This window comes from Sturnira hondurensis, unplaced genomic scaffold (assembly GCF_014824575.4).
Source record: "Sturnira hondurensis isolate 20B ecotype Veracruz unplaced genomic scaffold, ASM1482457v3 Scaffold0008380, whole genome shotgun sequence".
NCBI lineage: Eukaryota > Metazoa > Chordata > Mammalia > Chiroptera > Phyllostomidae > Sturnira > Sturnira hondurensis.
Window position 1 is genome coordinate 1233629 of NW_028081011.1, and position 13321 is coordinate 1246949.

Genomic DNA, 13321 nt, shown 5'->3' on the forward strand with positions numbered 1-13321 from the left:
TGTGTAGGGACCTTGTCAAGCTCAGTTAGGTCCCACCGTGATCAAAGGCTACCGGAAACAGATGGTCCGGGGGGGACGACACATGGTGTTCTCTGCAGAGGCCCCACTAGATTACACGTAGGCAGAGAGAGTGTTTTTGGTTTCTATTCATCTATGTGTCTAGCACTTTCATAAATCATCTTATTTGAGGCTTCCTAGCAACCTTGGGAAATAGGTATCATTACCCTCATTTTATGCATGAGCAAGTGAGGCCCAGAAGGCAAGTAACTTGCTCAGGGTCACGGAGTGTAAAAGGAGCAGAGCTGTGGCTGGCAAGTCCTGGGCTGTCCAACTCTGGACCCAGCGCTCCTTGCACTGAACCCTGCTGGCTGACTCCCCGTCCTCACCTGGGAACCGGCCTGCCTACACCGCACTGGGAAGTTGGTGGGCCAGGGGAATCAGTGTCATTGTCTGTCTCCTCCTCCCTACAAAGCTGGTTGGGATGCAAACCCAGGGCACTCACGCAGACAGACCTCAGTCTCCAGCTGTTATACAAGCTGCTGGAAGGACTCCAGGTTCTGAGTTAGACAGAGGTGGGTTTGAGTCAAGTTCTAGGATGCCCTAGCTATGTGTACGTCCAGCCTCCCCTAGCCAAAGCTTGAGTCGGTACATTGGGCATAACAATAGGTCCCACTGCTGAGGGCTGCTGTGTTTTCAGTGTGATCCCATCTCCGCACCAGGCAGACACACACAAGAGCTCGCTGAGGGTGAGCCTTGGGGTCTGTCACTGCTATTGCCCTAATAGCAAGAGCACTGGCAGGCAGAGAACAAATGTTGGCTCCTCCTCCTCCCTGAGCATCCTAGGTTTGGAGGCGGGCTTCAGAAAACTTGGGGCTGGGAGAGGGAGGAAAAAGGAGAGAGGGGTGGCAACTGCTGGAGGGCCGCCTGGCGCACCCCCAGCTCACCCCGCACCTGCCACTCTTCTGCAGGCTCCTGGCCTCCAGGGCCCCTTCTTTTCCCCCAGATCAGCTCAATTTCCTCTGAGTTGCCAGAGCACTGTGCCCCTTTCATGGGCAGGCTCCCCACCTGATATTAGTACTTATTGTGTGTTTGCTTTCCTTCTTGACCCAGAGTCATCCGTGGATTCTGTCCCAGCATCTACCCCAGTATAGGTGTGAGGGGCTAGGTTGCTGCATGAATGGATGGGTTTCTCACGGTTAAATAAAGCCTGCCCTTTTCTGTAGAGCACAGTGCCCCTGGGCGGGGGAGGGGCTAGTTGGCCAGGCCTGCTCAGCCCTGACTCTCTCAGGCCCCTGGGCAAACTTAGTCTTTCCTGGTGCTCATTTCCTCATCTGCAAAGCCAGGCAGATGCTCTTTGAAACCCTTAACCCTGCAGGAGTCCATGCGCCTAAGGGCCTATCCTTTTGTTTTCTGTCTGAGCTGGGTTCCCAGCTTATAGTAATTCCCCCCCAGTCTCATAGGGATCATCTTGGAGAATGACGTTTAGGGCAGAACTTTGTAAGTGATGTTGGAGTCCCAAGAAACTTCATGTTTGAGTAGTCCCGCTCCTCTGTGTCAGTTGTCTCAGAGGAAGTTTGCTGAGGGCTCAGCAGGATGGGCCTCCATGGGCACCCCGAAGTCCTTTTTGTCAAGACTTCCAGAAGAAGTCACTGCCCAGGGCTTTGAAGGCCTGCTCTGTGCCAGATGCAGGGATTCCAGGCAACAGGGCACAATTCCACCTTCACTCCCTGTGGGGAGGCCAGCATGCAGAAAAATGGTCAAGGCAGGTGGAGATAGAGGCAGACATGACCGGGGTTAGGGGGGTGGTTCAGATGAGGGAAGGCTTCTCTGGGCTCTCCCAGCCCGTTGGCCGGTGAGCACGAGGTATGAAAAAAACGAGAGGGTGGGCTGTGTGGGGGAGCTGCTGGCTTCAAGATGGGACATATGAAGGAGACAGAAAGGCAAGAGAAGCATGGGACTAGTCGTGGAGGGATGGAAAGCCAGGCTTGGGGACGTGGGCTTTATGATAGAGGTTTAGGGAGCCCTGGAGGGATTTGGCCTGAACTGTGCTGTGGAAAGAACTGACCTGGCTGCAGCGGGAAGGTGGGCTGGAGAGTGTGTGACTGGGGTCAGAGAGGTCAGGGTGAGAAATGACACCAGACTAGGAAATGATAGTGAGAATATGGAGGGGAGGGGACACTGGAAGTAAGGTCATACATCCTTGGGATTAAGATGGTTAGTCCGTGGATTAGACAGGAATCTGGGAACCGGTGGGAGTTTTAGTGACTAGGAGGCAGTGCTGGCATCCCAGAGGAGGCGCAGGCCGGGGAGGGAATTTCCCAAACACCTGAGAGTGGCAAGTTTTGGGACATCCTAGTGGAGGGTCCAGAGGCAACTGGGAAGTGGGTCTGAAGCTGGGGAGGGGCAGGATGAGAGTGGGTGGGGGGTGGGGGTGGGGGCAGGTGCTGAGTGACAGGGGGAGAAGATGAGATTGGGAGGTGTAGAGGCAGGGGTGGCAAGTGACAAGCCTTCTGGAGTTTGGAAGGAAAGCCAAGGGGAGAGCAAAAGGGTTAGCTTGTTGGGTAGCCTAGGGAAGGAAGGTTTGGGAGGTAAAGGAGAACCTGAGTGTGCATACAAGCACAAAGGAAAGAGCCTGGAGAGAGATCAGGGTTAGAGGCAGGAAGGGAGTGGAGGAGGTGAAAAAGGGCTCATGAAGGTGGCCTGAAGTGGGCAAGGCATGGCTCTCTGAGATCAGAGTGGGCCGTGCCAAGAAGCCTGAGGCAGGGGACAAAGGGCTCCGGGCCACAGGGCTGACAGTCTAACCAGGATGTTCTCGGGACAGCTCACTCCCCATGGTTCCCATCCCATTCAGCAAGCATTGCTTTCACACCTATTAGGCTGGGTTAGTTTCACAGGATTGCGCAGAAGAGGAAGATTTGATAGTACTAGAGAAGGTGGGAAGACTTCCTGGAGGAGGTGGCACTTCACCTGAGCATTCAAGGCCAAGCAGAATTCTGTAGGGCGACACAAGTTCCAGTCCCCTTGGGGTGAAAGAAGAGGAAGCTAGGCACCCCTGACCTGGCCCCCTTCTTTCAGATGTGGAGACGAGGAAGAGCCCCGTGTGTGGCTTCGTGACCCCCCTGCAGGGGCCTGAGGCTGATGAGCACCGGAAACCGGAGGTAGCTGAGACTCAGGGAACCACCGTCCACCTGCCTCCCCACCAAACTCGACCCCTCGCTCCAGTCTCTTCCCACACTGGGCCAAACCGGCCCAGATCGGGACTGAGTGAGGGGTGCAGTCAGTGCTACCCTTCCCACTGAGCCTCATCCCCGCCTTCCGCAGGCTGTCATCCTGGAGGGAAATTACTGGAAGCGGCGCATCGAGGTGGTGATGCGCGAGTACCACAAATGGCGCATCTACTACAAGAAACGGGTCAGTTGGGGCCCTAGGGAGCGCCCTAGACCTCCCCCACTGCCAGTGCTTGGCCACTGTTTCTCTTGGAAGACCCCTAGAGGAGCTTCTCCAACCTCCGACCCTGCCCTCCTTTAAGACCCAGGCTGACTGCGCCACCGTGTGGCTATTCTTGCAGTCTTCTTACTTCCCAGGGCGGAGGAGCTCCTTAAGGGAAGTGGGAGATCCTGTTGATTTGGGGGAGCTTGTGAGTAGGGGAGACCTTGGCGGGAGGTGATAGAGGTGGGGCAAAGAATCCAGTGTTCACGTCTCTGTGTTTCTGCAGCTCCGTAAGTCCAGCAGGGAAGGGGATCTCCTGGCCCCAAAGCAGGTGGGTGCTCTCTGGAGCCAGAAAATCGACAGCTTCCCTCTGGGAAAGCGGGAAGTGGTGAAAGCGGCCAAAATGTGAGGGCAGGGAATGAGGGGAGTGGGCATGGCCCCCATCCTCTGGTTTATTCATTGAGCCCTTCTCCCCTTGGAGAAGTGGTGGGAAGACCCTAAGCCTTTTGGTTGACTGAGCAAGTGGTGGGGAGTCATGGAGGAATAAAGGCTCCTAAAAACTGGGGCCCCTGGCAGGAAACAGTACAGTAGCCCTCCCAGTCTACCTCCTGTGGGTAGTTGTTAGAGGCCAACGGGGCGACCCCAGCCTTCCAGGCAGCAGACTGAGTCCGACAGGCCCTCTGGCAGATTGCCACTTTACCACTTCATCCCCCAGGCAGGGGGTGATATGGAAGGGCCCAGGCAGTGGGCCACCCCTGTGCCCCCAGTCTGAGGAGGGAGAATCGGGGGCAGTGGAACCCTCCCTCGAACTGCTACTGCCGCCTCTGTCTCCCTAGACGGATGGGGAGTGGCAGCCGCCGGAGGGATGGCCTGAGCAGCTCTTCTCCAGCGTGGTGCCCGTGCTGCTGGGGGGCCCAGCAGAGGAGCCCGGTGGGCGGCAGCTGCTGGATCTCGGTTCCTTTTTGTCGGACATCTCCGACACGCTCTTCACCATGACCCAGCCCAGCTCCACGCCCCTGCAGCTGCCGCCCGACGACGACGGTGAGGCCTGTGCCCGGGAAAGGAGGCCTGTGAGAATCAGGCAGCGAAGGGAGGGTGGCCCAGGACGGGTGTGCCCGTTCCACCTTCCTGCTGCTCCTGACGTCACCGCTGCCCCCTCCAGCGTACATTGGCAATGCTGACATGATCCAGCCGGAACTGACGCCTCTGCAGCCCAGCCTGGATGACTTCATGGAGATCTCAGGTGGGGCAGGCTCCGCCCCTGGGGTCAGTGGAAGGGCAGGGTCAGTGTGAGGAGAGCCCCATGTTGACCTCAGGGCAGCTCCATGCCCCTCTGGAAGAGCGGATGGTCTGGGTGATGTCTGAGGGGTTTTCCTGGCGTCCCTTTGTCTGGCCTTGGGACGAAGTTGGTATGGCCTCAGGTGGGAGCAGGGCCAGGCCCAGTACCTTCGAAGGGGACAGGGAACCAGAGTCATCGAAGCATTAGACTCTGGGAGCACCCAGGAGAGCAGCAGACGCTGGTACTCTTTAAGGGGACAGAGGTATTGTGATTTGTTTGGGTTTATTTACTTATATAATTCATTTAAAACTTTATTAAATAACATTTCAAACATACAAATAGAGAGACAGTTCAATGAACCCTCATGTACTGTACCCATGGTGATGTACTCATCACAATTTTGATATTCATCAACTCTTGGCCAGTCTTGTTTTATCTAGACCTCACTCATTTTTCCTCTCCTATTTTATTTTTAAGAAAATCCCAGGAGTTATATCTAGTAAAGCATTTTTAGTATGTTTCCCTGCCTCTCTCTCCTGACCCCAGGGCCATCAGGTCACAGGAGTAAATCCTTCCAGAGATGCTCACGTCTGTGTAAAATGAGCACATGTGGACAAATGTGGTTTTTTTCTACAGTAGACTTGCCCACATTGCTTTCTTCATATAGCTTAGATCTTGAAGACTGCTCCTGATATTCAAACACTTAGGGGATTGCATAGCCATTATAAGGATCAGGTAGACATCGGGGCTCAGCCAAGGCCGAGGGGCAGAAAGGGGTTCCTGGGATAAAGGCTTCGTTTCCGTGACCCATTCACTCCTTCCCCACAGGGTCCTGGGCCTGTCAGTCAAGAGGTGGAGGCCTATGGGGCGGGGACTAGGGAATGAGGAACCACCCCCACCCCTGCCTCAGCCCTGGACAGGGGTGGGGGCTGAGGGCTGAGGGGGCAGAAGTGTTGATGGCAGTGCCCTGGGAGCAGACCAGCCTAGGCGGGCTGAGGCCCTGCCTGGGCACGCAGACCCCTGCCACAGGTAGGAGCTCAACCACCCCACTCCGGGATCTGGGCAAAATCTGGGGCTAGGAAATGACTTGTCTCAGCCCAGGGTGACTGCTGGGGTGGGGGTCGAGTGTGGACAACCTGCTGTAGGGAGTGGCATGCAGAAGAGATGGCTGGTGTGGCCCCTGCAGTGCTCCATGCACTTGGAGGGCAGGGAGCATTAGGGCTACCTGGGCTGCCTCTGATTATCCCCACGATAATCCTCCTCACTTGAAAGGAAACCCAGTGAGGGGGCTGGAGAGGGCAGGGCTTAGTGAGGGGTAAGGGGTCTGCTGAGGGATGCTCAGAGAAGGGGAGGCAGCCTGGGTAAGAGAAGCATGCCGGGAGAGGATGGCAGGTCGGTGGAGGGAACAGAGACTGGGGAGAGACTCGGTGGGTGGCTACAGCTAGGAAGCAGTGTCTCTCAAGGCCGGTGGAGACAGGTCCACAGTCTCAGATGCGGGAATGGTGGTGACTCAGTGACGAGCTGGGCTGGCTGCTCATAGGCCTGCCAAGCCCTGGGGAGGCAGCAACAGCAGTGAGTAGGGAGCTGCTCTGCGGCCCTCAGCATCCTGGGACCAGACCCAGGACGAAGCTGGTTCCAGAGCCCAGGCTTCAAGGGGCCTTGTGAGGAGACCCATGGTCCCTGGGGGCTGGAGAATGAAGGATCAGTAACTGCTCACCCTCTGCCACCCAGTCCCTTCGTTAAAAGGAAGCAGCAGGACAGCAAGAAGATCCCTTATGACTGTGTGGCTGAGAAAACACACGCACACACACAGATGTGGGCTCAGGGCAGGTATGCATGCACCCAGAAGCTCACATCAGGGCAGGTGCACACAGACCTAGAGCTACAGACAGGGAGACAGACAGATGCTGCTGGAGACCACGCACTGACAGGCGGAGTTGGCTGCCCAGTGACATGTGGGCCCCAGAGTCACATAAGATGCACATGTAGGTATGACCCCCGTCAGACTCAAGGTTTGGTGTGGTCTTTTCTGTCCCACTCCTGAGTCTCCTTCAAGGGGGCCCTCCAGAGAGAGGCCTTACCAGCTCCATTGGCTGGGGGTCTGGGGCCCATCAAGGCTCGTGAGGTTGGGTCTGACCAGACTAGGAGGCCTTGGGAGCTGGTACAGACTGAAGGCTGGTCAGGGTCAGAGAAAGGTGCCCGGAAAGGAGCGGGCGGGCGGGTGGCACCCAGGCCCGGGATGTGGTCAGGCCACAGGCAGCTGCTTCCCAAAACCAGAATAGCCCAGGGTTTACACAATCTGCACCTCAAACAATCTGGCTGCCTCCTCCCCACCAACTCTTCCCAGCTTTCCAGAACCCCCTCACTCTAGCCCCACTCTGAGACCGTCCTCCGACCCCTGCTATCATCCCCTTAGCCCCTTCACCCCACTCCCGATTCTACCACTGAGGCCCCGCTTGTTGGCCTTCCAGCAAACCAACTTGTCCCGCAGATGCACTGACCGCCTGACCGCTCTCACCCCTAACTCACCTCCTGAACTCTTGTTACTCTGGGGCTCCTCCCGTGGACCTCACCCCTTTTCCTCCCTGGCATACCCTATTACCCTCCCCCACTTTTAGGTCCCCAGCAGGGCTGGTGACAGCAGTAGACAAGGGGAGGGCCCAGCCCTGGGAATCAGAATGGGGGACCTCGTGAGCCAAGTGTGGGGCTCAGTGGGAGGGCTACTTCTGGAGTCCTACTTATACCCCTGCACAGTCCTCTGCTGCCTCCCACCCGAGCCCATGTCGCTGCTTCCCCTGAGTGAGACAGAAACTCTCCCAGTTTCACAATCTCCTGTGGAAGCCCCCCCTCCCCAGCCCAGCCTGGGGACAGGGCACGAGGCCCAATCTCCTCCCACAGCCTCCAGCCATGGCCTTCGCCCTAACTGCTGCCACTCTGTGTCTGAGTTACAGATTTCTTCACCAGCTACCGCCCCCCACAGACAGCCACGCCTGCGAACTTCCTGGAGCCCCCCAGCTTCAGTCCCATGGCTGACTCCCTTTTCAGCAGTGGGATCCTGGGCTCAGAGGTGCCCCCTGCCTCCCTGGGTGTGACTCACCTCTCAGAGCATCACCACTTGCAGGTGAGCACCTCCCACCCCGCCCAGGTCCGGGAGGTATTCTGGGTACTTTCTGGGTGCCTAGTCCTATGTGTGTTTGGTCCACCCAGTGAGGCTGGAGGGGCAGAAAGACCCCTGAAGGGTGAGAATCATCTGGGGAGGAAAGACCCTCAGGAAGCAGAACTGACAAGGTGGCTACGGGGTAGTTAGGCTGAGGGCTCTTCCTGGGGGCAGGAAGAGTGTCGAGCAGCACCACCGAGGGCCGGGTTGCTGTGGAATGCTTCCTGGAGGAGGGGGAGTTGTGGGCTTTAGAGTAAATGTCGGGTCTGGACAGAAGAGACCAGCAGAGAGCCAGTCAGATGAGAGAAGCTCAGACGAGTGCATGGAGGCAGCAACCTGAGAGTGTGTGTTTAGAAAACACCAAGCCTACCATTTTGGCTCAAGAACTCCCAGACCCAATTCTCACGTCATCTCCCTGCTGCTGGGTTGGGTGCCTTTCCCTCCATCAGCAGAGCTTTCAGGCACCATTGCAGTTATTGCTGAGGGCTCTCTCTGCTGGACTTGAGCTCTTTGCTGCAAGGGCTATGTTTTGCTCACCACTTCGTCTTGCATACTTAGCACTGTTCAAAGACACCAACAGCACTGGGTAAATGATTGCCCAATAACTGAGCAAGTGAGTGAATGAATGAATGGATGGATGGGTGTGTTGGTGGATGGACAGATGAGTTGTAAATGGGGCTACATGCTAAAATGAGTTGGTGTATATACAGGTGGGTAAGTGCTTGATTGGATGGATAAATAGGCTGATGAATGAATTCGTAGACAAATGAGTGGTTTGGTGGATCAACGAATAGGCTAGTGGGTGGGTAAGTGGCTGGTTAATATATGGTGGATGAATGAAGGAAGTACAGATATAATTGGATAGATTGGTGAATAGGTTAGTACCTGGTGGACTGGTGGAAAGATAGATGAACTAGCTCATAGGTGAGAGAGTATACAGATATGTGGATGGATGGATGAATTACTTGGTGAATAAGAGTGTGCAGGAAGATTAATACTCTTTCTCATGTCTAATCTGTGCATAAATGTGTTCCACTGCCTCCCCTTATTAGATGATAATTTCCCTGGTGTGTGTGCTGACTGACGGGCAGGGATCATTTCTCTTATCTCTCCCGGTGCCCAGTCCAGAGCTCAGCCAGGGCAGGGGGCTGCCTGGGTGGCGATAAAGGCTAGTTTTCTCCCCTGCTCTCTGTTCCCTCAGGCTCGGAGCAGCTGCCCTGGCTCCCTGGACTCCAGTGCCTTCCTGAGCTCTGAGTTCCTCCTTTCTGAAGACCCCAAGCCTAAATTCCCACCCCATCCCCCACCCCTACCCCTCCTCCAGTACCCTGCCCCTGCTAAAGGGCCTGGCCTTGAGCCCTGTCCCCTCCCCGTCTTCCCTTCCATGGCTCTGCCCCCTGCTACGCTGCAAGAAGAAACTCTCTTCCCTCCCAGATCCTCCTTCCCTCCTGTCCCCCCTGCATCAGGAGTGTCCCCACTGCCTGCTCCCACAACCTTCCCTTCCACCCGACAGCCTAGCCCAGGCCCTGCCCCCGCCACCTTCCCCATGGACCTTCTATCCTCCGGGTATCCAGAGCCCCCATTTGGGCCTCACTTCACAGTGCCCCAAGATGTGCAGCCCCAAGGCAAGCCCCCCACCCCACCTCCTGGGGGGCGGAAGCCCAGCCCTCCCACCTTGGCCCCTGGCACTGCTGGGGGCAACAGCTCCTGCCTCACACAGCTGCTCACAGCAGGTGAGATAGGAGGGGCCCGGCTGACAGAGGGAGAGGTGGGAAGCAAATGGGGAAGTGGGAAGCCTATAGGAGCAGAGGGTAAAGGTTAAGGGGCAGGCTCAGCGGGGGCAGGGTGGTGAGGAATTTAAGAATTCCTAAATTCCTCACCACCACGGGTCCTGAACCCGGAACGGGGTGTGGGCTACTAGGAGTGGAGAGATGGGATCTTAGGAGATGACCCCAGAGGCCCTCACAGTCTGCCTGTGCACAGCCAAGCCTGAGCAAGCCCTGAAGCCACCTCTTGTGTCCAGCGCCCTCCTGCGGCCCCCAGAGTCCTCGGTAAGATGGCGTGCAATGGGAGTGGGGGGTAGCCTCAGAGCTTCACCCCAACTCTCCACCCTTCTCCACCCCAGCAGGAGACGGTCCCTGAATTCCCCTGCACCTTCTTTCCCCCGACTCCGGCCCCCACACCACCCCGGCCACCTCTGGGCCAAGCCACACTGGCCCCTCCCAGGCCCTTGGTTGTCCCCAAAGTAGAGCGGCTGTCACCCCCAGCACCCATCGGTAAAGAGGGGTTGCAGGGATTGGAGGACACTAGAGGTTGGAGGGAGGGGAAAGAAGAGGGGGGTTGATGTCTGGGGCCAGGACGAGAGGGACAGGTCAATGGGACCCTCTCCCCTATGTTGGTCTGTCTGTGGGTCTGTCTGTCTGCCACAGGTGGCGAGCAGCGAGTGTCTGGGGAGCTCGACCCCGCCCCGGGCCCAGGGACTCCGAGGGTCCGAGTCTCTACTCCTCAATCCATCCTGAGCAGGGGTCGTCCAGAAAACAAGGTGGCACTATCCCGGCACCCTGATATCTCTTTGCTACCCCTAAGTGCTCCCACACTCCTTCCTAGGCTCACCCCACTTTCTGCACCCCCAAGACTGAGAACCGACGCATCACACACATCTCTGCAGAGCAGAAGCGGCGCTTCAATATCAAGTTGGGGTTTGACACCCTGCATGGGCTGGTGAGCACGCTCAGCACCCAGCCCAGCCTCAAGGTGAGCCCCCCAACCCAGGCTGGCACCCCCAGAGCCACAGGGCCCTTCATGAACCCTCCACCTAAGACTAAATCCCAGGACCCTCCAGATACCCAGTTGCCTCTTCCTGCCCCCAAGTGTCTCAGTGGGTCCCAGCACCTGAGCCCACACTGGCAATGCCCACAGGTCAGCAAAGCCACGACCCTGCAAAAGACAGCTGAGTACATCACCATGCTGCAGCAGGAGCGGGCAGCCTTGCAGGAGGAGGCCCAGCAGCTACGGGACCAGATTGAGGAGCTCAATGCTGCCATTAAGTAGGCAGGGACCCGCAGGTGCTGGGGCAAGGGGGGGGCCTATTGCCTGACTCAACACCTGACCCTCCCCATGTCCCCAGCCTGTGCCAGCAGCAGCTGCCGGCTACAGGGGTACCCATCACACACCAGCGCTTTGACCAGATGCGAGACATGTTTGATGATTATGTCCGGACCCGAACACTGCAAAACTGGAAGTTCTGGGTAGTATCCTCACTTGGCCAGTGGCAGGGTGAGTGCTGCAGCCAGACCGGCTTGTGCCTGGCTGCAGGCTCAGCTTCACGGGCCAGGCAAGGTTTCAGAGCTGCTCCCAGGGGAAGGGACTCCAGTTCTACCCGCTCCTTCCAGGCATTGGTATCTTGGCCAGCAGTGTTGCCAATGATGAGCTGGACGCAGAGGGAAACTGAGGAAGGGGCCTCTGGGTAGGGGGACCATAGCCTTGCCTACAGAAAGTCCCAGGGGCAGTTTGGGACCTAAACTCTGAGTGGCATGAGTGGGCTGGGCCCTGGGGAAGACATGGAATCACTCACCCCCTCACCTGGTCAGGCTCTCAACTGAGCCAGGGCAGGAAGCCCAGGGATGGGGGATGGCCCAGCTCAGAAGGACCATGGAGGAGCTGGGGGAAGGGGGCGGTGCTGAGTGCCACAGGATGGGAGGGAGGGTGGCTGCAGTGGGGGGTCCTTGGGGCTCAAGGCTTTACAGTCACCAGGCCTTTTCCCTGGTTGGGCCAGATGCCAGGGCTACATGTGAGGTGGGTGAGGATACTGGCTGGAAAACAGGCCTGTTCCTTGACCTGGGCCAGTTCAGCATCCTCATCCGGCCTCTGTTTGAGTCCTTCAATGGAATGGTGTCCACGGCAAGCTTGCAGAGCCTTCGTCAGACCTCGTTGGCTTGGCTGGATCAACACTGCTCCCTGCCTGCTCTCCGGCCAAGTACGTGAGCCAGTTGCCTGCCCAGTGGGATGTCTAGGCCTCAGGGCAGAGGGGTGCACTCTGCTCAGACTCCAGGTTCAGTCTGCCTTTGAAACAGCCTAGAGTTTTGGCCATCCCACCATGTTCCAGGACACCTACAGACAGCCATGTGAACTAGCATCTCCCTCTACTTCTTTGTCTTTAGCATTCAAGGGCAGGGCCCTGATCCCAAGAGGTGTCTCTCTCTCTCTCTCTCTTTCTCTTCTTAGCTGTCCTGAACTCCCTCCGCCAGCTGAGCACATCTACCAGCATCCTGACGGACCCGGGCTGTATAGCCGAGCAAGCCACACGGGCAGTTACAGAGGGCACCCCTGGCAAACCGCTGTAGTGCTGACCAGACCTGTCATTGACTCAACTGCCTTGGGGCTACTTTCCCTGTGCATAGGTTCTTCTTCCTGCCCCAGGCCCTGGCTGTCCTGTTTCCTGAGAGTGAAGCAGGACCCTAGCCTCGTTCCTACCTCCTGGAAGCCAGGAAGAACTGAGTTCCAGTCTCTGCTCTGCCAGTAACTCACACTGACCTAGGAGACTCACGTTCCCCCTCTGCACCTCCATTTCCAGTCTGCACAAAGGGGTAGGGAAGCTTCAGCCAGAAGATGATCCCAAGGCCTCAGCAGCTGTGACACTTGGGGCCTAAACTGGCAGCTCAGGGAGCTTGAAGGAGGAGGAAACGGGACAATCCTGTTTCCCTGTCTTCCTGCCTGCTCCCCAACAGGGAGGGCACAGGCCTCTGTTTCTGATCAGAGAAACAAAAAAGGAGGTTCCCTCTCTCTGTTCCTCTGGTAACCTGGGGGGCTGCAGGCCTGGGTGGAGAAGGCTGAGTTCTGATCCCAGGAGGGCACACAGCAGGGGGGTGGGCAAACCAAAGCAGGCATCGCGAGTGTGTGTGTGTGTGTGTGTGTGTGTGCGGGTTTTGTAAAGAATTCGTGACCAATAAAAATTAAAACTGTTGGGGACTGTCCGTGTATCTTACTCTGGGATGGAGAGTTGTTTGGCAGTGGGTGGTGGCCTTAAAAGGACCTTCGCTTTTCCTCTGAGCTGGGAAGCCACTGGAGGGTTTTGACTAGAGGTGGGACAAGATCAGATGTTAACTGTGAACAGGATCCCTCTGGGTGCTGAGTTAAGAATAGGCTGTTGTGGGGCAATGGTGGGAGCAGGGTAGCCAGAATTAGACTGTTGCTGTCATCCAGGAGAGCGATGACACACGTCCCAGAAATCCTCCCTCTCTGGCCAGGAGAGGGTTCAAAGAGGCTCACCACTTTCCAAGTTGGAAGAGGGCAGAGCTAGTGAACCAAGGAGCAAAAGTGACAGGGCCATTCATTGGAACCACCCAGGAGAATGTGCTGCTGCAGGGGGTGGTGACATCCCCACTGCAAAATGTGCAAGCAGACTGGATGGCCGCTTGGTTGGGTTGTCTCAAAAGGAACTGATACTTCAGATGGAGTTG

At 57.0% G+C, this 13321-nt stretch overlaps 1 protein-coding gene across 3 annotated transcripts in view; it reads left to right on the forward strand.

The window, feature by feature from the left end:
- MLXIPL (MLX interacting protein like) overlaps positions 1-13321 on the forward strand; it is a 39746-nt gene that overhangs the window by 5847 nt on the left and 20578 nt on the right. Inside the window, exons 3-17 of one of the 3 annotated variants that reach the window (XM_037054756.1) lie at positions 3076-3158; positions 3322-3411; positions 3716-3760; positions 4266-4470; positions 4592-4672; positions 7660-7829; positions 9067-9595; positions 9846-9913; positions 9988-10138; positions 10292-10404; positions 10497-10616; positions 10782-10909; positions 10990-11138; positions 11638-11838; positions 12087-12778. In XM_037054756.1, the coding sequence (XP_036910651.1) occupies positions 3076-3158; positions 3322-3411; positions 3716-3760; positions 4266-4470; positions 4592-4672; positions 7660-7829; positions 9067-9595; positions 9846-9913; positions 9988-10138; positions 10292-10404; positions 10497-10616; positions 10782-10909; positions 10990-11138; positions 11638-11838; positions 12087-12205 (2252 nt within the window). In that variant the 3' untranslated portion in view covers positions 12206-12778. The remainder of the gene's footprint in view (positions 1-3075; positions 3159-3321; positions 3412-3715; positions 3761-4265; positions 4471-4591; positions 4673-7659; positions 7830-9066; positions 9596-9845; positions 9914-9987; positions 10139-10291; positions 10405-10496; positions 10617-10781; positions 10910-10989; positions 11139-11637; positions 11839-12086; positions 12779-13321) is intronic. The other 2 variants (XM_037054758.1, XM_037054757.1) reach the window with 2 other exon arrangements.